At 29.3% G+C, this 24,492-nt stretch overlaps 1 protein-coding gene across 3 annotated transcripts in view; it reads left to right on the top strand.

Annotated features, from left to right (window-relative positions):
- Window positions 1–11,522: 11,522 nt before the first annotated feature.
- Window positions 11,523–24,492, top strand: part of Nop56 (Nop56 ribonucleoprotein) — a 41,634-nt gene continuing 28,664 nt past the window's right edge. For 2 of the 3 annotated variants that reach the window (XM_075372734.1, XM_075372753.1), the window contains exons 1-2: window positions 13,661–13,684; window positions 22,998–23,202. In XM_075372734.1, coding sequence (XP_075228849.1) covers window positions 13,676–13,684; window positions 22,998–23,202 — 214 coding nt within the window. In that variant the 5' untranslated portion in view covers window positions 13,661–13,675. Of the gene's footprint in view, window positions 11,624–13,660; window positions 13,685–22,997; window positions 23,203–24,492 lie in introns of those variants that run through there. The other variant, XM_075372743.1, reaches the window with a different exon arrangement.

Below are 24,492 nucleotides of genomic sequence, written 5' to 3'. Positions count from 1 at the left end.
TTTTCTTTCAACTGCAAATGAACCTCAAATCAACACAGAAATGTTAAAATGAAAACAATATGTAACATCTCCATGTAAAAATGGCAGTTTTGCCATTTTTACACAGCAACAAACATTTTTACAGAGACACAAATGCAAATACAATATGGATAATTACTGATTTATCCTCATACATTTTTATTTATTAAAAGGCTGTGCACCCTTATTAACTGAAGAGCTTGAAGCCTTTCAATGACTAATATATGATGATTCAAATGTGATGGATCTCTCCCAAAGTAGACAATTATGACCTTATGGGCATCACAATTAGCACAACCAAATAGCCAAGTAATCATTCAAAGAAGAAATTTGAGAAACGGGTTTCAGCAACTTGAATCTGAGGAACATTATGTTCAGTATAAACACATGGATCCAATAACTGTAAAAGCTCTTTTATAGTCTCTGAATGCACATTATAGTCCAGGCAGAGTATCTGAATGCAGGCTGAAAAAAGAAGTGAAATGAAATTGTTTAATAGCTGAACCTAAAAATTATAATAGGAGAACTTTGCTTGTTGCTGAAATGTGTGATTATTAAAAAATAATGCTAAAAGAGAATGTGTAAAATAAATCCAAATTTAATTACTGAAAGTATCATAAAATCTTCCAATAAAGGCAAAAATGAAGTTGACAGTTCTTTAGTAAAGTAAACATAAATATCTTACTATTAAGACCTTGGACGTCAGTGTAGAAAACAGTACTGCAGGCACAATTTTTGAAGAACTAGTAGTTGCACATTCCAGTATCAGAAAAGAGGAAGGCAACTGGATCACACAACATATTCCCTGAATTTTTTGTTTATTTTGGTCTGAATACAAAGAGGGCTTTTCAGTTTTTTAAATGACCTGTCGTTACACTTTTCAAAGACTACCAAATTTATTCAAGGAGTATTAAATAATACTAATCCTTCGAGTAGGAAAACATTTGAACTGCTTCAGAACCACAACCAATCTGTTTCATTGTGAATATTTGTTTAAAGCTCTTTATGCACCTTACCTTAAACAGAGTAGGTCAGATGTTAGAGAGCTGGCATAATGGAACCAGTGAGAGAGAGTTCAGACAAGAGGATTTGTAAAATGTTTTTGAAACTATAACTACAAGAGAAGTTATTGACAAAACTGTATACAATTTTTTTTTTTTTAATTTTATATCAAGTAAATAGAGAAAAATTTATTTTTATACTTTAAATCTTATAATTAAAAAAAGTAAGGTATCAAGAACAGTTGAATGAGGATCTGTAAATTGAAGCAAATACCTAACTTTAATAATAACCTGATTATGTTTTTAAATTTTTATTTTTTACAAATTTATTACTAACTTTTATTCTTTAATTATTTATTTCCAAAATACCATAATTAGATTCATACTCTTCCAAGTTTCCAGATATCACCTTTGTAAGTAATATTCATTACATCACAAAAGTATGAATGTTATAAAAAAGCTCTAGAGTATTTAAAAATCACTGAGTAAATTAAAATCCCGCTGAGTCATAAAGAAATTTTAGCTAAGTAAATATATCAAATTTAAATTTCTAATACATATTTTTATGTTAAAGCTATTTAAAGTTTAATTTAAAAAAACATTTTTCTCTTTTCATATCAGCAAAAGTCAATTAAGGTTAATTATACTATTTTATTTTTTAATTAAAGTAGTATTAATTGCTATGGTTGTTGGCTGGTAATAAATGCCAATAGTAGCCAGAAAACCTGGATCTAATATTGTGTAAATTTACACAAATTACTATAAGTGATGTACATGAACATTATTTACCTAACATTGACTTTGATCCCATTTTATTCTTTTTTCACAACTTTCAGTTTCCAAGATGCATTCTGTTGAAATGTACTGCTGTCTTTTTCCAAGTGTTGTGGAATTATCAGACTGTAAGAAGTATAGCTACTGTCTTACTTGAAAAAAAAAATCACCTTATAGGTTTCTGCATAAACAGTTGTAAAAACAAATAGTACTTAGAACTTATATTTTTAGTGGAGCACACTGAGAACATATTTAAGGCTACATCCTGTGACACCTCAAACTTTTTCACTTTATGGGTAGATTATTTCAATTTCCAATTTTAAATAATTCATGCAGTAAGTAAAAGAATGAAGTAAATTTTCAAAACAATTAATGGAGATTTTTACTCAACTGTTTATTAATAAGATTTAATAAAATTTGTAATTTTTTTTAACAATGACGAATAACTAGGTTGGTCATTAGTGCCAAAAAGTCAGTAAGTATGTACCTGTGTTTATTTTAAAGAAAGACTGCAACCAATAAGGGTATCTTGGGGCTGTTATTTTCCATACTGTTTAAAGATGAGTGCTGCTAAGAGGATAAAAAAGTGTAAAATAATTTTTTTTTTTTTTTAAATATAATAAACTTTTAAAATCATCTTAAAAAGATAATACAATCATTTTTTAATTTCTTCTTTGGATTTTGACTTTTAAAAGTTGGTACAAAATTAACAATTACTTCTTAATTTTTACTTACTAACTACTCTTGATTTGTTAAAAATTATTAAGTTAAAAATAACCAAGAATTTTCAAAAGTTGAACAAATCTTCAGCTTTTGACTGTTTGAAGTCAGCACCAGATTAAAAGTTAACCAGTATAAGTTAAAGAGGTTGAGGAATTTTAATTTAGTGTCAATTCTAACCTCCTCTATGAATCATGAGACCTTGCCGTTGGTGAGGGGGCTTGAGTGCTCAGGGATACAGAGTAGCTGGACCGAAGGTGCAACCATATCGGAGAGGTATCTGTTGAGAGCCAGACTAAGGAATGATTCCTGAAAGAGGGCAGCAGCTCTTTCAGTAGTTGTTAGGGGCGTGAGTCAGGACGACTTAAACGGCCGTATCAACATCACTCAGTCCTCTGAGTACTGCGCAGCTGAAAGCAATGGAAAACTACACCTGCTTTTTTTCCAAGAAAATGTGGCTCTCTGCATTTTCACATAGCAATAATGGAGGCGCCTTCCTTGGTAAAATATTCCGGAGGTAAAATAGTCCCCCGTTCGGATCTCCGGGTGGGGACTACTAAGGAAGGGGTCACCAGAAAATTAAAAAATAACATTCTACGAGTCGGAGCGTGTAATGTTAGAAGCTTAAAAAAGGTTGGTAGTCTAGAAAATTTAAAAAGGGAAATGGGTAGGACAAATGTGGATATAGTAGGAATTAGTGAGGTTCGGTGGGAAGAGGAAGGCGACTTTTGGTCAGGTGATTTTAGAGTAATTAACTCAGCGTCAAATAATGGGCAGGCAGGAGTAGGTTTCGTGATGAACAAGAAGATAGGGAGGAGAGTGGAGTATTTCAAAACGCATAGCGATAGAATCATTGTAATAAGGATAAAATCAAAACCTAAACCGACAACGATTGTTAACGTCTATATGCCTACAAGCGCCCATGATGATGATGAGGTAGAGTGTGTATACGAAGAGATTGATGAAGCAATTAAACACGTAAAAGGAGATGAAAATTTAATAATAGTTGGAGATTGGAATGCAAGCATTGGAAAAGGCAAGGAAGGAAATATAGTGGGTGAATACGGGCTGGGCAAAAGGAATGAAAGAGGGGACCGACTTATAGAGTTTTGCACGAAGTATAATTTAGTAATTGCCAACACCCAATTTAAAAATCATAATAGAAGAATATACACTTGGAAAAAGCCAGGCGATACTGCAAGGTATCAGATAGATTATATCATGGTTAAGCAAAGATTTAGAAATCAACTCGTTGACTGCAAAACTTACCCTGGAGCAGACATTGATAGCGACCATAATTTGGTGATAATGAAATGTAGATTGGGGTTTAAAAACCTGAAGAAAAGGTGTCAGATGAATCGGTGGAATTTAGAGAAGCTTGAGGAAGAGGAGGTAAAGAAGATTTTTGAGGAGGACATCGCAAGAGGTCTGAGTAAAAAAGGTAAGGTAGAAAATGTAGAAGAAGAATGGCAGAATGTTAAAAAGGAAATTCTTAAATCAGCAGAAGCAAACTTAGGCGGAATAAAGAGAACCGGTAGAAAACCTTGGGTTTCAGACGATTTATTGCAGCTGATGGATGAACGTAGAAAATATAAGAATGCTAATGATGAAGAAAGTAAAAGGAACTATCGGAAATTAAGAAATGCTATAAACAGGAAGTGCAAACTGGTGAAAGAAGAGTGGATTAAAGAAAAGTGTTCAGAAGTGGAAAGAGAAATGAACATTGGTAAAATAGACGGAGCATACAGGAAAGTTAAGGAAAATTTTGGGGTACATAAATTAAAATCTAATAATGTGTTAAACAAAGATGGTACACCAATATATAATACGAAAGGTAAAGTTGATAGATGGGTGGAATATATTGAAGAGTTATACGTAGGAAATGAATTAGAAAATGGTGTTATAGAGGAAGAAGAGGAAGTTGAGGAGGATGAAATGGGAGAAACAATACTGAGATCTGAATTTAAGAGAGCATTAAAAGATTTAAATGGCAGAAAGGCTCCTGGAATAGACGGAATACCTGTAGAATTACTGTGCAGTGCAGGTGAGGAAGCGATTGATAGATTATACAAACTGGTGTGTAATATTTATGAAAATGGGGAATTTCCATCAGACTTCAAAAAAAGTGTTATAGTTATGATACCAAAGAAAGCAGAGGCAGATAAATGTGAAGAATACAGAACAATTAGTTTAACTAGTCATGCATCAAAAATCTTAACTAGAATTTTATACAGAAGAATTGAGAGGAGAGTGGAAGAAGTGTTAGGAGAAGACCAATTTGGTTTCAGGAAAAGTATAGGGACAAGGGAAGCAATTTTAGGCCTCAGATTAATAGTAGAAGGAAGATTAAAGAAAAACAAACCAACATACTTGGCGTTTATAGACCTAGAAAAGGCTTTTGATAACGTAGACTGGAATAAAATGTTCAGCATTTTAAAAAAATTAGGGTTCAAATACAGAGATAGAAGAACAATTGCTAACATGTACAGGAACCAAACAGCAACAATAACAATTGAAGAACATAAGAAAGAAGCCCTAATAAGAAAGGGAGTCCGACAAGGATGTTCCCTATCGCCGTTACTTTTTAATCTTTACATGGAACTAGCAGTTAATGATGTTAAAGAAAAATTTAGATTCGGAGTAACAGTACAAGGTGAAAAGATAAAGATGCTATAATTTGCTGATGATATAGTAATTCTAGCCGAGAGTAAAAAGGATTTAGAAGAAACAATCAACGGCATAGATGAAGTCCTACGCAAAAACTATCGCATGAAAATAAACAAGAATAAAACAAAAGTAATGAAATGTAGTAGAAATAACAAAGATGGACCACTGAATGTGAAAATAGGAGGAGAAAAGATTATGGAGGTAGAAGAATTTTGTTATTTGGGAAGTAAAATTACTAAAGATGGACGAAGCAGGAGCGATATAAAATGCCGAATAGCACAAGCTAAACGAGCCTTCAGTAAGAAATATAATTTGTTTACATCAAAAATGAATTTAAATGTCAGGAAAAGATTTTTGAAAGTGTGTGTTTGGAGTGTCGCTTTATATGGAAGTGAAACTTGGACAATCGGAGTATCTGAGAAGAAAAGATTAGAAGCTTTTGAAATGTGGTGCTATAGGAGAATGTTAAAAATCAGATGGGTGGATAAAGTGACAAATGAAGAGGTATTGCGGCAAATAGATGAAGAAAGTAGCATTTGGAAAAATATAGTTAAAAGAAGAGACAGACTTATAGGCCACATACTAAGGCATCCTGGAATAGTCGCTTTAATATTGGAAGGACAGGTAGAAGGGAAAAATTGTGTAGGCAGGCCACGTTTGGAGTATGTAAAACAAATTGTTGGGGATGTAAGATGTAGAGGGTATACAGAAATGAAACGACTAGCACTAGATAGGGAATCTTGGAGAGCTGCATCAAACCAGTCAAATGACTGAAGACAAAAAAAAAAAAAAGTCAATTCTAAAAGCCAAAATTTAAAGAAAAATTATATTTTTTAACCTTTTTCAGTAACTTTCTTAGATTCGTTTTATTTCATTAAAAAAGGATTCATCTTATTTTACATTTTATTAATTTATTTTATTGAAGAAAATTGTTAATATTATACATAATATTATTAGGTATTAAAATTGCTGCTGATGAAAAAAAACCATTTATAATGTATGCAAATAAATTTTGGTCTTGATAAAAAATAAGAAAGGAATCCTGAAAAACGATGTAAAAAGACTCCTGCAGATTGAAACAAGTTTCTCTTAGAGTGGAAGTTTGTACTTGTATTACATTTTTATCTAAGTTCCTCATTTAATTCTCTTGACAGTTTTTCACAAAAATACTGTCAATTACATAAGGTTGAATATCATTACAATGAACAATCTAATATTAAGTAACAATAATGACAAAATGTTGAAAAACACATTATAATTATTACTTTCCATGTAGAAAAGGTAACTTTCCATTTAAAAGATCTACTTTGGTTATGTGATAAAAAACATGACAGGAATACCAAAAAAACTTCCATGGCAATATTAAAATTATTAATTAAATCTGTTACTGGTTGAAGATTAAAGTTTCAAAAAAAAAAAAAATATGTGTATATATTGGTTCTCATCTCAAACCAACATTTTTCAAAATTGGTTTTAAAGAAAAAAGTCAGCATCAGAATGTAAGTATACATATGAATTATATTAATATGTTAATATTGGGAATAACATAAATACTAATTACTTAGAAATAAGCAAATGTAAATTTCTGTGTAATTTTTAAATGAATCTGTTGCCATTTCAGAGCTTTTGTAGCCCTCATTTAGAAAACAACTTATTACCTTTCACTGCGTTTACTTAAAAATGATTTTATCAAATAGTCACCCTAAGTGGTAGGTAACTGCTTTATAATCAAAACATGATGAAAATATATTCTGTAGTATTTTTCTTAGTGGTTAGATTACATTTAATAATTAATCATTAATTGGTAAAATGTTCTTAGAAAATGGTTACAAATACCTTAAACGTTTTCCTGAGTGCACTATCTAATTACGTGGAAAAAATCACACTAGCCTTTAATTTAATGACAATCCATGCATTCCAGCATAGCATAACTTTAATGAGTGTAATCTAGCCCTTGATTTGATGATTGTTCATACAAATTAGATTTGTTTTTCTTATATTTATTAAAAAAATTAAATCTGGTTTCTTTTTTTATACTTTTATAATTTACAAAAAATTTCCTACATGAATAAACTTTTTCTTTTTTTTCACTACTTGTGCTCTTTTTATCTTGTTTCCATTTTATTTTATTTTAATGTGGAAGTTCTGTTAGTTAATCCTTGTCTTAGGCAGAATGAACTGACCGTAAGTGGTACATTACTATTTACATGAATATTTTTTGAACAGACCACACATTATACTTACAACTCTTGGAAAAAGTTATTAGGAAACGCTTAGTCAATAAAATGCATCAAGAAAAGTGATTGATATATAATAATTGTTTATTAACACAAGTGCATAGCGTGGTCTCATATTGTGAGAAAAGTAATTTGTAGTTTCTGTTTGACCTAATAAGTGAAGGAAAAACACACTAAAACAAAGTGGTAGTAACAGAAAAATAATTTTTAAAAAATTGAAACCGTGAAGTACTTATAGCTTACATAGAAGTGATCTAGAAATGATGTAGCTTACATACGTTTTACTGACAATCATTAAAATCCTTCGATTTTAGGTATAAAGTAAGAAAAGAGGTGATTTGCATGTTATTCAATAAAGAATTATGTCTTAATAAAAGTTATCAGTTAAATTGTTGTTCATTAAAAAGGAATAATAAAATCAGATATTATATATTTTTGAATTCTTCAGATACTAAATTAATTAGCAGTAGTAATTACTTTTTCATTCGAATTGAAAAAAAAAATCATTAATTAATTAAGCCATTAATTTTTAACTATATAAATGATAAAATAAAAGATTATAGTCAATGGATGATTAAAATGATAGCAATTGAATTTTTAATACTCCCATCATTCATTGTCTGGTGCTAACATGAAAACATTACTATATTCCTACAAAAAAAAAAAATGCAGAGACAATACAAGCTTAATGATGAGCAAAATATTTTTGACAGTTTGTGAAAGTGTGTGTTTGTATGCTGTGGTCAGGGGTTTTCATTTAATGTTATCATTCTGGATAGAAAATATTTTTCATTTGAACTAATGTAACCTTTGGAGTTTTTACTCTTTTAATTTTTTAAACCTTTCATAGTTGAGTGAATTCTTTGTCAGTCTCTTGTGTTTGTAAATTATATGTAGGAAGTCAACATTAAAAGGTTATATTTGTTAAAAGTTTATCACTTTGTTCAGTCTTGCATTTAATTTTTTAATTTATCATTAGTTTTTCTAATTAAAATAAAAACTACTACTATTGAGGTAGTAGTACTAGTACCTTATAATGAAGAGATTCTCTGGAAATTTTATTGTTAATTTGTTATGTTAAAAACAATATAGTAGTCTTTATTTATTCCCTTCATCAATTACCACAGCATTAATTATTTTTGGATTTTTATTGTTTTATTTGTTACATTGTTATATTGTAGATATTTCTGTAAATTATAAAAACAAAATTTTGAAATAGATTAATCATTTACCTTAAACACTGATTTATTTACATATTTATTTGTTTTTTTTTTTTTTTTTTTAATAACAGCTGATATTTTATTATTAATATTTTTACTTGTTTGTATTTTTTTTAGAAAGAAAATAGAAGTAATTACCATGACCAATTGATCGATTATCATTAATCTGTGGTTGTCAGTTATAATTTTGTTTTTAATAAGACATTTTTGTTCAAGTTTAATTTTATTAAAGAAATTTTTAAGAATAATAATGGCAGACTTCATCAAAATTTATAAGTAATTGACTTCATGACTTGGGATCTCCATCCACTTGTTCAGCATCATGTTTAATGTTAATGAATTTTTTAATATAATTATTATAATCAGTATCAGTATACTCAGTCTGATCATTAGATAATAATATATTAGATAATCATGAATGATGGGAAAATCAGGATCGGTAATCAGGAATGGATAAGTGTGCCACACCAAAAGATACAAAAAATTGCCCTAGCATTTGCCTAGATGGTTGAAGAAAATGTCATAAACCCTGGCTTGATCAGAGCAGTATTAAAAAGTCACAATTAATAATTTTTAAAAATAGAAGTGGTTAAAGTTAATTAAAAATTATGAAAACATGGGGTAAAATTGAACTGAATATATAAAATTATTCATATATGAAGATAATTAATTATGTGAAATAATAAAATAAGTACAGAATAAATAAAAATTAAAAAGTTACTAATGAAAATTATTTCAGTAGATCTTGTACAAGTTAAATGAAAATTTAAAAAATTAAGTGTATTTTTTATTATTTTATAATCAATACATCGACAAAACATATCAACTGAGTATTACTGGTAATTAAAAGAAAGGCTTTTGATTTTATTTTAAAGAAATTGGTGGCAAGGCCTTACAAATGAATCAATTATTTAATCAAATTAGCAATGGAAATATAACACGCCAAAGTATTTTCCTGAGTTTCATAAAAAATAAGGTCTCTCATTTTGATGGTAGACATGGATATTATGTTTTTTAGGAATAGGGACTATTTTATTTTTATTTTTGTTAATTTACTTGATTATATTATTAAAAAAAAAATCATGATTATAAATAAAATAAACTAAATAAGATATTAATATGATATTAGAAAAAAAATTGTAGAAAAATTAAATATTCTTAAATAAATAAATAACTTAGATAGCAATAAAATTTGTTATTAATAGAAACTAAAATGTTAATTATTCTGACGAGTCAAATTACGCAGAACCTTTGAGATTATAATATACTACAGACAAAACTATGTAGTTAAAAACTGATTTTCTGGTTGTAAGGTTCTACTTACAATTGTACCATACTTTACCTTTGTAAAGTACTTTGCCTTAACTAGTATACATGATCAATTACTAAATACTGTGAATGACAAAATTCCGGTTAATGTTAATAGAATTATAAAACTGAAGAATAATATGATAAGATTGTATTGTATCTAGTGATACAAATTTTGTGAAAATAAAATTTCATACACAAAATCCCAGAAAAAAAAGTTATTAACCTTTTAATACTACTTTAAAATTACACATAACAGCACTAGCCTGCCAGTTCTTTTACATCAAATCTCTGAAACAATTTTTATTTCATGTCATAAATTATCATTAAATTTCCAGGTATAAATATTGAATAGTTTATTAAATATTTTTGAATTTAGTTCACAGATTTCTATATTTCTTTTTTATTCTGTTATAATAAATAAGTTGATAGCTTTAAATAGGATCTAGATGAAATCAGCAAACATGTTTGTAAGTGATGTTGAATAAAATAAAAGTGCTATATATATATATATATATATATATATATATATATATATATATACACTCAATTTTAATAAAGTACTTATAAGTACTTTATTTTTGTACTGCCAACCTTAAAAAATAATGTGGGGGCAAACATTTTCTTTTTTGTGGCCATTATTCTCAAAGTTACAGTCACATCCTAATCACCAAATAAATCTTTCAAACAAAATTTCGGCTGTCCAAAAATAGGATGTCCTGATAGTGCAGTTATTATTTCACAACTTAAAAACCCAGATGAAAGTTCTAGGATGTTAAATATTAAGGTCTCTTTCCAATATTATTCAAACAGATTTACAATGAACACTAAAAGTTCCTCAACCAACATCAAGGTTTATTTAATACCTAAAAAATTGATAATAGAAAATAATATTGGTATTAAAACAATAAAAAGTGGTTTGTTTTTGGTTGTTACAATGTGGAAAAATAATATTCAAATTGCGTCGTGGTTGCCAGTTGTTTTGTCAACATCCGGGTCCACAGTTAAGCATGCTTCAGAGGATGAAATGAATGATTTGTAGCGTGTGTGAAAATGCCATGCCTGACCGGGACCTGCGGATGAAAGGCCGAGACGACACCACTCGCTCCACGGAGGCCGGCAGTTTTTATTTATTTTTTTCCTCGCAGGGGGAAGAAAAAGGAGCGCCAGCCACCGTCATGCCTTCACTGCCAGTGCGGGACTCTCGCACACTAAAAAATCTCCCTTATTATTATGCAGGGGCCGGATCTAAGCCATATGGTTTGTACAGCCTCTGCATGATCACCGAGGCTGGCGGTTACCAGTTGCTTACCGTGAGAATTATATGAAATTGTTGGCCATGTCAGTGGAATGGAAACTTGATCACAATTACAAAATTTTTTGTTGCTGCATTTAGCTTCTTTATCTGGATAAAATTACTTAATATTTTTTTTGTTAAAGGAATATCAGATACTTGGTTATTTGATTTAACTTAAATTATATTTTTAATATTCATTAAAGTATGTGGCGTTTGAAGATATTTTTAAAATTATGAATTTTTATTTTTTCTATTGATGGCATTTATTTCTTCTGTTGGTAAAATTGTTACAGAAAGGAAATAGTTATTGTTTGGGTAAGGCTTGTTCGAAGAACGTGTGGTTGTTTGTTGTAATGAATGTTGTAATTTAGTTGAATAATGGTAAGTATGGAACTCAAAATGCGTTCTACTTTTCAAATCAATAATTTATCCGTGTAACTTAATTATCAGGCTAGTTTAATTTGAAGCATGTTGTACAGTTAGGTTATGTGCTATGCGTGTGTTGTGGTTTCTTAAATTATATCCTATACCTATTTATTTTATTTCAAATGAAAACAGTTATATTTACCTTGTTTAATTGGAGTTTGCTATTTGAATCGAAATTTTCGGTAATAGCAAGCTAAATCTGTTGTATGTGTTTATTATTTACACAGAATAAAAAAAATTGATAAATACAGATCACGGTCGACATCCAAAACATCTTGCTAATGTAGTATTAATTTGTATTTATTAAAGGTTGGTTTCAGTTACAGTTATATTGTCCTACCCGTGTATTAGTGTTTATATAGCTTCCATTATGCAGCTTGTTAAAAAAGTTATGTACTTTAATATTTCTAAATGAAATATGTATTGAGTGATTCTAAATTGCATGACATATTTTATATTGAGAGGATTAATTAATTTATATAAGTTGGTTTTGAGAATTGTAAATTGTTTGATGTAAAAAAGATTGCTATTAAAAACATTTTAACACAGACTGTGTGCTTAGAGATTACATGCACTCGAGTTTGAGGCCTTATAAAAAACAGAAACAACTATCCACCCGATTTAAAAACAATGCGCATAAAAACTTATGTGATTTTATTCTGTGTTGTTGAACTTTTATTTACTAATTTTTTAGGGTATATTTTTGCTGTGAATGGAAAAGACAACATTTTTTTAGTCTTTGTTATGCAGCTACATTTTGATTGCTTGCCATTAAATATTTTTATGGACATTTACTTATCATCCCATACATTTCAGACTTATATCTTTTAACTGTTATGAGTTTCTTCTCAATTTGTAAAACCATTTTATGTTTTTATCTGTATGACATAGAAACGTGTCAAGATTGTATGTTTTGATAGTAATCTTAAATTGTTAAATATATTACAAAACTTATTACTAACCTGTGTGAATGAACAATTCTTTTATAATACAGCCGCTTGAAAAACAATAGAGTAGGTCTGTAATAGAAAGTTCTTTCCCTCAGCCCTGCTTGTCTTTAGTACAAGGTTATCAAACTGTTTCTGTTATGAGTCGTATATTACTATGTAGTAGCTGGGGTGGACCTCTCGTATAATGATTCATTTATGTATACTTTACTGTTTTTGAATGATAGTTAATGGTAGGACAGATTTATTATTATTTATTCTTGAATATTCTAAGTTTTGTTTCTTTTTTAATTTTATAATAATGAAAATATTTTTATTCTTTTTTTTTTGTTTTAATTTTATATATCTTTGGAGGTTTTCTTTTGTGTTAAAAAAAATATATTTTTTGATCATTTTTTTTAAGAGAATATTTTTTTGTTTATTTATACAGAATTTCATTACTCTTCATGCTAGATACTATCGGTAAAAATGATAGTTATTAAAATAAATCAGTATTAAGAGTTGTCACTACTAGAAATGGATGAGGTATAGGTGTGTAGTGGCTGTACTTTGGAAGCTAACTTTGATAAATTATTTTTTCCTAATAGTTTTCTTTAATTCTTTTTTAGTGTTATATACATTTCTTTGTTAGCTCTGGTATGGCTGCCAGTAAATTGGTCATAGCATACAGGTTACATTGAGTTATCTTTTACTAGACATTGGCTTTATTGCTTGCTGTTCTGTTATTGTATATTCACCCTTGCTATTGTGTTTGTAAAACAGCTATCCAAATTAACTCTATGGTGTTTAATCTATTTTGGATGCGTGGCAACTAAAAAACTTAGATATCAAAGATTCTGCTTTGTATGATATCAAAGATTCTGCTTTGTTGTTTAGGGTTCCAGGAGTGAGGAATGATAATTCAGTATGGAAGGTTTTTGTATCCATAGTAATTCCGAATAGTCTTTAAGATATTCTTCAAAAGTTTCAGCAAGCATTAGTCAATAGCATTTTGTAATCATCATAATCCATAATGTTTATCTTTCTCATCAATAAATAGTAAAACTGCCAAAGAACTTGGATGCAGAAGGCAAGTCGCTCAACATGCATGCATCTTGTGTTGTCATATATTATTATTTTTCTGAAGCAGTCTCTTGAAACCCAACACTTAAACAAGACTAATGAAGGGATGAATGGTTTGAACTTATACAAAATATGTTCCAGAAACTCATACTCCATTATAATTTATTTGAAGTAAATTTATAAAATCTAGTTTTTAAGTTAGAGAAGGGTTTTTGATTGTATGTATAATTGTTTCATTGATAAAAGTACTTGTTTTTATTAACTCTTTTTTAATCCATTTTCATTTCTAATGGATGGGGAATAGAAGAAGTACTTTCTAATGAAATTGAAGAAAAACTAATCGATTTCTTTTCAAGTCATTTTTTACTTTACTAACTTCAACAGTTACTTCTTATAAGGGAAATGCCAAAAAACTGCACATACCAAATCTAAATGTTCAACTGGTAAAATATATTCACCATGATAACTTGCTTCAACAGTGAAATCAATACAATGTTGCTATATCATGCTTCAAGTGATCACTTAAAATACAGACACTTTTGTGTTGTAATACATCATTTTCCTTAAAATAGAATACAAAAGGGTGAACTGTAGCTTGGCTGTTGACCCAGTGGAATGGCTTTGCATCGCAACTTCAACAAGAAATGAAAACTTTTCTCCGATGTCTGCCAGCACCAAACATTCTTCTTCACCTAATTCTGGTTTTTTCTGAGCTTGAGATTTTGACATGAAATAGTGAGTTTTCAATTTTTCCACTAATGATTCGAAAAACTCATCTTTGGTCTTAAGAACAGTAATTATATCTGCCCTTTCAGCTGTGTTACCCAAAAGTTGAGCATGTCAAACACCTGTCTGCTTACCTGGACATTTGGTGCACACATTCATCATACAGCAGTAATCCTTCTCACAAACAAAGATGTCTACTAAGTCCTTATCATTAAGTTTGGGACTGTCAATCATGAGTTTGATGTTCTGGTGGTGGGAGCAGACACAAATTGTATGAGTCCTGGTTGCTCCAGCCAAGATGCACCATTTTGGATGACGTTTGCAGAACTTTGATCTTCCAATTTTTTCCTCAGGGTTTTCACTTTTAAAGGAGACATATAATTCATTTAAGTTTATCAGAACAAGGCACTTTTGCTTATGCACTTTGACACCATCAACACGCATGCTAACACGATCCTTTTTACCTTTTTTAATAGCAGGACACAGCCTGCTATTATTGTTGTCTTCATATAACACAACTTTTTTAATTGTGTTGTTACTAATTCCTGTTTTTACCTAACTCTGGTAGAATGCCTTGCTCATTAACCAATTCTGTAGTAAGTCTAACCAAACGCTCAGACAGAGTGAACTCTGATATTATTTTAGATCTGGTCCAAGATTGGGGAAGTAAACTGATAATTTTAACTTTTCTTCTTTAGAAGCAAGAACACATTTTTAATTTAATTTTAAATATCATCATATTCATGTGAAGAAGATTGAGCTGGATTTTCATTTTCAGAAACTTTTGAGTCAAAACACAATTGCAAGATTCTTTTTTAATTTTTCAGATACTTAATGCTGGTGGCCTTTGAGCCATACTTAATTTTTTCAATTTTGATGGAGGTGATGCACCCAAAGTGCTACAAACAGCATCCAATTGTTCAATTTTGAGATGTGGGGCAATGTATTGCTCTTTATCTTTCCATTTATACAGTTCTTTGTTCTGCTTAGAAATAATATTTTTAAAACAATTAACACAAACAAACTTTCCAGGACTAAATTTAAATTTGGAAAAATGTGTTCTTATAGAGCTTGCTCTAATATTATTTGTCTTAAAGTTTTTCTTAACTGTTTTTATTATGAGTTCTCAAAGGGTCACAACAGAACTGTCCATACAGGTGACTGAATTTGACAAAAACCTTTTTTCATGATATTTACAAACAATAATGACATGAATAAACGCGTAAAAAAAATAAGTTGTTGGTTTTCATCACTAAATTGACAAATTTTTAATGAGTTCTTCTGGCACTGTACCACTCTGTTTAATGACACTGTTCATTCACATAAATTCCCATGGAACATTGTTCTTCCATTATAACTGATTTTAAAATTTGTAGTTTTAATGTTATTAAATAAAACTTATTTAGTTAATAAATACTTCCATACACAGGATGAAATTTGAGACACTCTGTAAAGATATGAACAGGTCACTGACTAATATCAGACTGACCAGTCTGTAACTGCAAAACTAAATGATACAACAAGCATAAATGAGCTTGTTGCAACATGAATTTTCCTGATGACTGTAAATGACTTCAAGCACCTGTTATATAACATGAACACTACAGTTGAATGGTTCAAACAATTATATTTCAACTACAATACTAAGTAAAAAATATTAAAGTGCCAAGAAGACAAGAAACCCGTGTGTTGCATTTACTTAGCGAGTCAAAATGGTATTGCTTTTAACAGGGTTTTCATGTTTTTTTGAGAGGTTATAACTTCTTTATTAGTACAATATACAAGAGACTTTTTTATTTGCATAAACATCTACAAAAACACTGTAAATTGTGCAAATTGAGATTTTTATCACCAGCCCCATTTTTTTTTTTAAATTTGTTTAAGAAAATTCATAAAAATTTAGTGGTACGTATATCACCATTAATATTATTTATGTTAAAACTACTAATGTATACCTACATATAAAAAAATAATTCAACCTGTTTATGCCATCCGTGGCTCTTGAAAAAAATTACCAAAAGTGAAATTTCACTGTTTTTCATGTTCAATTTTATTGGTAATTTTCTTATAGAAAGAAGAGAGTTAGGTAAATAAACCATTGAACCAGTTTTTTACCTTGAGAAAATATGATTAAATTGCTTTATTTCATGCTAGAAATTACTGCAGAACTCGGTTTTTTTTTGTTGAAGGTACGAAGAAACATTATCCTTATTTTGTAATATTAATAATATATTTTATACATATACCATATATATTTGCATTATTAATTAATGATTTATTGATTTAAAAATTTTTTTTGTTCATTATATGGTAATACGTGGAGTCATTAGGATAAAATCATTTCGTTTTGTATTATGTTAGTCTTTTTTGAATCGTTTTGCATTTTTTTAATGAGCATAGTAAATGTGATATTATTTTTAAGACTTTTTTTTTAGGAAAAATTATCTTTCTTTCCAGATAAATTCTAATGCCTGTGGTAATAAAATTGTAAAGGTTTGCTTTAACTAGCTGTGGACCAAGACATATTTTATCTGTATTTTTTTTTATTCTTTTTCCCACATGTTTGATTGTTATAATTACCTATGTAGGTACTAAAGACTACTTTCAAATAATAAACTTAGGTACATTATGCATTTTCTGCTGTGATTGTACGTGATTCTTTACTAAAACTTGCTCTATATGGGTGATTTTAAATTACATAGCAATATTAAGGAACTGGGAGATAATGTAAAGAAAACAATTTTATTATAGAAACCTGTCATATATTTTGTTGGAGATAGGTGGCAGATTTATACTAAGTCCAGAAATGCTTTGTTTTTGAGATGGCTACACCCTGATATCAGCTTCAAGAGCTAAGTGAAAACTTGAATTTTTTGGGGAAAAAATATGGTGGTGTTAGTGTATGTTTAGTGACCTGAAAATTGAACAAAAAAGATCAGAACTGCATCTCCAGTAGATTTGTAGAAAATTGTTGTAAAGCCCGAAAATTATAGCAAAAAATCTTTTTGATTTTCTGCAAATTTCTTAGTAAAATAAGCAATAACAGATATAAATTTGTAATAAATTTTTATGGAGAATTTAATTCTGAGAAAATTCATGTAAATAAAGTCAACAGGAAAATAGAGGTTTCAGAAATTCAGCTGTTTAAAACAAAACAGACCAGAAATCTGGCAGAAAAATGTTAAATTTTAAACATAAAAAAAAATCCTCATAGTGCTAAAAAATTTACAAGCAAATTTGACTGTTGATCTCAAGTTATATACAACTCAAAATAAAAATACATTTAAAAAAAGTTACATTGATAACTTTGCTTTGATGTGATTTTTTATTTTATTTTTATTTTTTTAATACTTATTTATAATTTAAGACAACTACTTACATTGAAAGAAATTGTTGAATGTAGCACTCAGCCTGGTGAATTCATTATTCTCAAGCATGTCTTACAGTGTCAGAACTATTCTTAATAAATATTGTTTGTGATTTAACATTTAATCTCTTAACATTAAGCTTGGTATAACACATTAATTTAGTATCTTCAACCTTCAAATCTTAAAAACAATTTATGATCATTTTCTCTTCCATAAATGTGCTAGCAAAAAATCTTTTTAATGATAAATTATGTTGAAAGTCTATTTTTTCCAGTTTGTTTTGTCAAAATTCAGACAAAAAACCATACTAAGTTATTTGATAAAAAATTAAACTAATTTTCTAGCATTGCTGATATAAGAATTCCTGAAATAGTGAGAAGTCTCAAAAGTTCAGCAAGCTACTTTCCTTTTTTCCATTTATTATGATTTGGTGAAGTTCTAAAATTTAATTGCATTTCTTACCTAGCCCAAATGTGAAATTTAAGTTTATAAGAAATTTAATAGTTTTAGAGTTAATCATTGTTAAAATAAAAATATCATTTTACTTATTTGTTATTGATAATACCTATTAAATTTACTATTTATTTGATTTATAAGAATATAAATTTATGATATGTTTTGTGTGACCAGATAATAGTTAAACATCTTATATATGACCGAAGAACTCTTACTAGCAATACGATGATAAATTTATGAACAGATCTGTGCCAAATGCATGTATTTGTTTTTGATAGTTTATTAACTAATTAATAAAATTTATTTCTTAATTGTAATGTCTAAGAGCATTGAACTAAATTTAGGATTTCTTTACATTTAAAACAGAAGGTTATTGAAATTGCATTAATGGCTACTTAAGCCATTTTTTGCAGTGTTGTTTTACAGTTAGGTAATTTTACATGCCCATTTTATTGTTGTTTTTAGGTAAATCATAATTTAAAAGCTAATATTTATACATATATATTCATTAACTTATTGATCACTGTGCTAATAAAATTTAATATTAAGTGAAACTTAACTACCAAAACATTATTAACAGATAAGTAAATTTAGAAATTAACACCAATAACACTGGGGAACAAAAAATAATTTTTTTGTCTTTGGAAGAAAGGTACGTGATTGTGATAGTATTTTTTTCTCCTGAATTTAAATATGGTATCAGTGTTCCCCATTGTGCAAGGTTACAGAGACAGTCATTTATAATTTCAAACATTTTAATACTTTCTGCATTCTTAACTACATAGTATTCAAACATTTGACTTGCCTAGAAAGTAAGAAATGACAATTTTTTGCTTTATTTTGCCTGTGGAGCATTGCTCTTGATGGTCCAACAATAATTGACCAGCATGTTAGGATTCCATTTGCCTTGATACCTCTTTTCCATAGTTGAAATCTTCTGATGAAAGTGTTCCCTGTGCTCATCGCTCACTGCGCCAAGATTTTCCGGGAAGAAATGTAGATGCGAGTGCAGGAAGTGTACTTTTAAGGACATAATACAACCCAAATTTTTATAAGATGGTGGTTGATAATGTCACTGTAATTTTCCGCCTTTCGATTTCCCAAAAAACTCTGAGTAACATTTTTGAATGCTTGCCAAGCTGCTTACAACAGTGGATTCAGTAGTTCCTCAAACGTTTCATCATGCATTAGTGATTGTATTTGTGGATACACAAATATTCCTTCTTTAATTTTTGCATCGCTTATTTTAGTACATGGAACCAGGAGTATTGACCATGGCCTTGATGAAATTCTTCATTAATCCTAGTTTTATATTAACTGAGGTAGATACATTTTTTGATGATTATACAATGGATCATGTTTCACATTTTTCTTTTCATGAATGAGTGATTTACGTTTAGGCCATTCTTTTGTAATGAAATGTTTTTTCTGTCCTTACTATCCCATTCATACAACAGCAGTACTTTGTGTAACCAAGCTGCAGACCAAGAATAAGTGCAATTACCTTCAAATCACCACAAATATTCCATTCATACAATGTATATTGAAGTTTTTCCAATATAAATTAAAATTTTTCATATGTTTCTTTCATACTAGCAGAGTGAGCCACAGGTACTGATGGGAATTTATTGCCATTATGCAGAAGCACATGTTTTAAACTAACTTTAGAGGAATCTATGAACAAGTGCCATTTCGTTGCATTATGTTTGTTACAAAGTGTCTCCATAAGAGAAGAAATGTCAATACAAAACACTAAGCCATTTTCTTCAGAAAAATATTCTTTAAATTCAGAATGACGATTATGATGAGTACATATCTTTGTATTCTTTTGAAGAAGATTCCATCCTTTTAGCCGGGAAGCAAGTATTTCAGACTGTTTTTTGGATAACTTTAAATCTCGTTTGAGATTGTTAAGATTTTCTTGAATCAGTAAATGGGGGGGCTCAAGTGAACTGCTTTGTTCAAAAGTTGTATCTCCAGAATCTCTATCAGACTCTGAACTCTGTTCATCTGTCACATGTTCTGGAGGCTTTGGTATGGGCAATTCTTCGCAGCCTGGAACTAGTCTCATTGCAGATTGCAAGTTAGAATACACCACACTATGTTTTGATTTTAATGTTATGATTCCTTTAATGTTTGTTAAGTAGAGATAACAGTCAGATGAGTGATCTTTGGGTTCCCTCTAAATCATAGGGATAGCAAATAGCATGTGGTGTGTGCCATTTTTCCATGCAGTGAGAAGTCTAGAACACAATAAACAACAGATATGTTGGGTCCAGGCCCTTGCTTGGTCTCTGACTTTACATCCAGAATAAGTTCATAACTCATTTTTATTAATGGTCAGGTTTCATCTTTGGGACTTGAGCATCACTTCACCACATACATAAAAAAAATTGTTACGACAGTTTAAACAAACTAGGCATTTTGTAACTAATGACTAATTAAAAGAAATAAAAGTTGTAAATATGTAATACACTATAATTCAGACATAAAAATTCGCTCACAATGACGTGCTTACTGGTTCACTACTATTTCACAACTGGCATTGTCTGATGAATGTGTGCTACACTAAATCATGTTTGTACATGTCTATACGTATCTGAACCTACACAACAGTAGCAGTGCTACTTTTTGAGTTAGCTCATTTGGTTCCATGTTATTTACAATGCTGTAGGAGCTTTTACTTGACAGTGGACAAATGGACAAAAAAAGTTTTAAAATATATAAAGAAATTAAAATAACAAAAAACTGTGGGTGTTGGAGAAATTCTGAATGTATATTTGAAAACAGGATAAAAAAACTGCATAAGTACACCTAGTGGTACTCGTGAGACAAAAATCATGTTAACCAGTGTAATTGATTGTGGGATCCTGCGAAAGTTGATTATTGGTGTAAGTTTACTTGCCTGTTTACTGTGTTTTGGTTGTTAAGTTTCAGTTAACATTGGACGGACACACACACACACACACACACACACATATGCAGATTCATTGATAGACAATATTCTTGCATTTAAAATGTATTTTAATGTTTGTATGATAAGTTGTAAGAATATTCAAGACAGTGTTCCTATAAATTTTACTTAACTATATTTATTTTCTGTTACATATTATCAATGAAATTTCATTTTTTCACTTATTGCTTCATTTATTCTACTTTATTTAGTACGTTTACAATTAGTATTTTTAGCACTTTTATGTTAAACATTTTAAATATGTAAACGTAATTTTATGTTTAATTTTATACGTAAACATAAAATGTTTTCGTATAAAATTTTATGTTGGTGACTGAGATTGTAAAGATTCCTGAGTTTATTTTTAATACTTTAACCATGTTCTTTAATTTAAATAAAGTGTAAGTGGAGAATTTCATTTTTATAAATAAGTTATTATTTACTACTTTAAATTAGTTTGCAAATTAATCTGTACACATTTGTTATTATAAAAGGTAACTATTTAGAAGAAAAAAATCATACTTTTTCAATTTGTCAATGTCTAATATAATTGTGTTCTTTATTCTTAATCACTTCACATAACACTATTTGTCATCAATTCAACAAGTATACTACTTTTTTTTTTATTTCTTCATCATAAAACAAAAATATATTGATAAATAAGGTCAATTTTTTGTGTTCCAATTCATTTTTGAGTCATTTTTTATTATTGTCCAAAGATTTTCAATTGGGTTTATGTCTGGGGAGTTTCCTGAACAGCATTTTGATGTTTCATTGTTTGAAAAATTTTTCCATTTTTTTGGTGCTATGGCTTGGTGGCAAATCTTGTTGAAACACTCAGTTGCCTTGTGGGAATTTGCTTTGAAGTTATGTCACAACCCTTTCCTTCAGAATCATATATATGAATCATATATCATTTTTCAACATATCATCTATTGGAAGTAATGAACAAAGGCCTTCAAATGTCAAACAACCCCAAAATATTATTTTCTGATGTTTAACTGATTATTGGATATAAGCCGGTGGTGTATTTTCATCTGGTGCTTTTCTAAAGTATAGAACCCTTTGCTCCTGAACATAAAACTGACTCGTCAACATTTTTCCAGTCTTCTTTGATTCAATTAGCATGTGCTTTGGCCTGCTAAAGCTTTTTTTTTGCACTTTACTGGTGTTAAAAGCTGCCTTTTTTTGTTTTGACAAGCTTTCCGTCCAGCTGCAAGAAGAAGGCATCTAACAATTGACATTTGTAAATCTGTTCCTCTGGCTGCTAATTCTCGATTTAATTCCACTCTGAGTAATTTTATCTTTTATGCCTATATTTGCCTTTCCTTTGGGTAGTATAGGAACCAGTTTCTTTAAATTGTTTTAAAATAGCATTCACTGTTCCTAGACTAATGTAACACTCGTAAACTATTTGTTATGTCATACTGGTCTGAAAGAGAAACAATTTTCATATGCTTCTTGGAGTTATTCCATTATTATTTATTGAAGACACACAGAATAAATAATATGAAAATATGATTTTGTAATAAAAAAAATGAAAGAAACGTTCACAAAACACTATTTATAACATAAAAATTGCTAAATAACCAAAGAACTATAACTTTACATTACATAGACAAGATTGGGGTCTGGTCAAGCAGTGACCAAAACAAAATATTCCCTGTGTTCAGATTAATTTGCACATTACTGTACTTATGTTATGCATTTTACTTTTTCTAAGGATTACTGTAAATAATTACTAAATTTATTTTATGTAATTTAATGTTAATTATAAATTAAACATAATTATGTTGATTTAGTATTGTCTTTTTCAGTCACAGTTGTTCATCTTGTTTGAACATGCAGCTGGTTTTGCACTTTTTAAAGTAATTGAATTTGAGGAAATATCGATGCTGGATGCTCGCTTGGAGTCATCAGTTGTAGAATTGAGTCATTTTAAAAAAGTAGTTTTGCTTGTGGGATTTTCACCTTTTAAGAATGCTATAGCTGCCTTAGAAGGTGTTAATGCTATATCTGAAGGTTAGTCTCTTAAATATAACAATTTATTTCATGATATCTTATAATATTCAAACGCAAAGGCTTTAATTTATTTATTTTTCTAAATATTACAGTTTGTTTGATGTTATCTTAAAATATTGAAACGCAAAGGCTTTGGGAGGATTTCTTAGTAATTCTTAGAGGAGACTCAAGTTTGTATTCCGATGACACTTGATGACATATCTCTGGGTAATTCGGAACAATAAAAAAGTCATTTCGATTCCGTCCAGTAGAACCCACACGAAGTGGAAGTAGGTTTCATCACAATTTTTTTTAATACTTAAGATTTCTAATGAATGCATACATAATTGCAATTCCTCTTCAATCAAACGTTTTTCAATTCTTTTTAAATTTCAACGTTTAGAAGTAGGTATTAAATTAAAAATTAGTTAATATCTTATCCACATTGTTTGGGGTTGACCTAAAATCATTGAAGATAAAAAAATTGATTTTTTTTGTTAAAATTTTATCAATATGTTTCTTTCGTTGATTGCCTTTGAAATAGCTTTTATTGTTTTAAGTTTTTAAATGTTTTCTGAACAGATTAAAAAAACCACTGCTGTTCGTTAACAAAAATACTTTTCCAAGAAACGTAAAGACGAGATGTATAAAGATAAAAATAAAAAAGGAAGAAATGTAAAAAAATAACCTAAAGATACCGCTAATGAGAATGAACTAAAATTGTATAATATGTATTATTTTTGTATCCCATGTTTTCCCATTAATTTTCTTTTTTAATTTTTTCGGATAAAAGTTTGAGTTTCCCATGGCAGCTGATTGTTTTCTAAAATTTTCACATGAATTCCGTTTCTCAGTGTAAAGTATCTTGCTATTATGGGACATAGTTTAATATTCCCATCATTTGAACAATCAGCCTTAATTTCAGTAATTGAACTTAGTAGCAATACATTATATACATTATAATAAATAATTGTTTAATAAATAATAATTAATTGTTTTAATAAATAATAATAATTGTTGGTGGCAATTATTATTTTAATAATAATAACAGACAGTAAAAATACATGAACTGCAAATGCCTTTGCTGTTCATAAATAAAACTACCGTAACAGTTAATGAATGAAATTTAGTCATTATCTCTTTCACTCATAGTCTTATAGTAACTCACCGAACCATTACGTGTAACGTTACCGTAGGTGCGCCGACTTAGATTTCTTTAAAATTCGCTCCTTCACTGACCTCCTCACTGAAACTGTCTCGTGGACTGATTCGCAGAACTCACATCTGCAGACTCTCATCTAGCAGATTGTC

The sequence above is a fragment of the Lycorma delicatula genome, chromosome 1 (assembly GCF_047948215.1).
Source record: "Lycorma delicatula isolate Av1 chromosome 1, ASM4794821v1, whole genome shotgun sequence".
NCBI lineage: Eukaryota > Metazoa > Arthropoda > Insecta > Hemiptera > Fulgoridae > Lycorma > Lycorma delicatula.
This window is presented reverse-complemented; position numbering and strand designations above follow the sequence as displayed.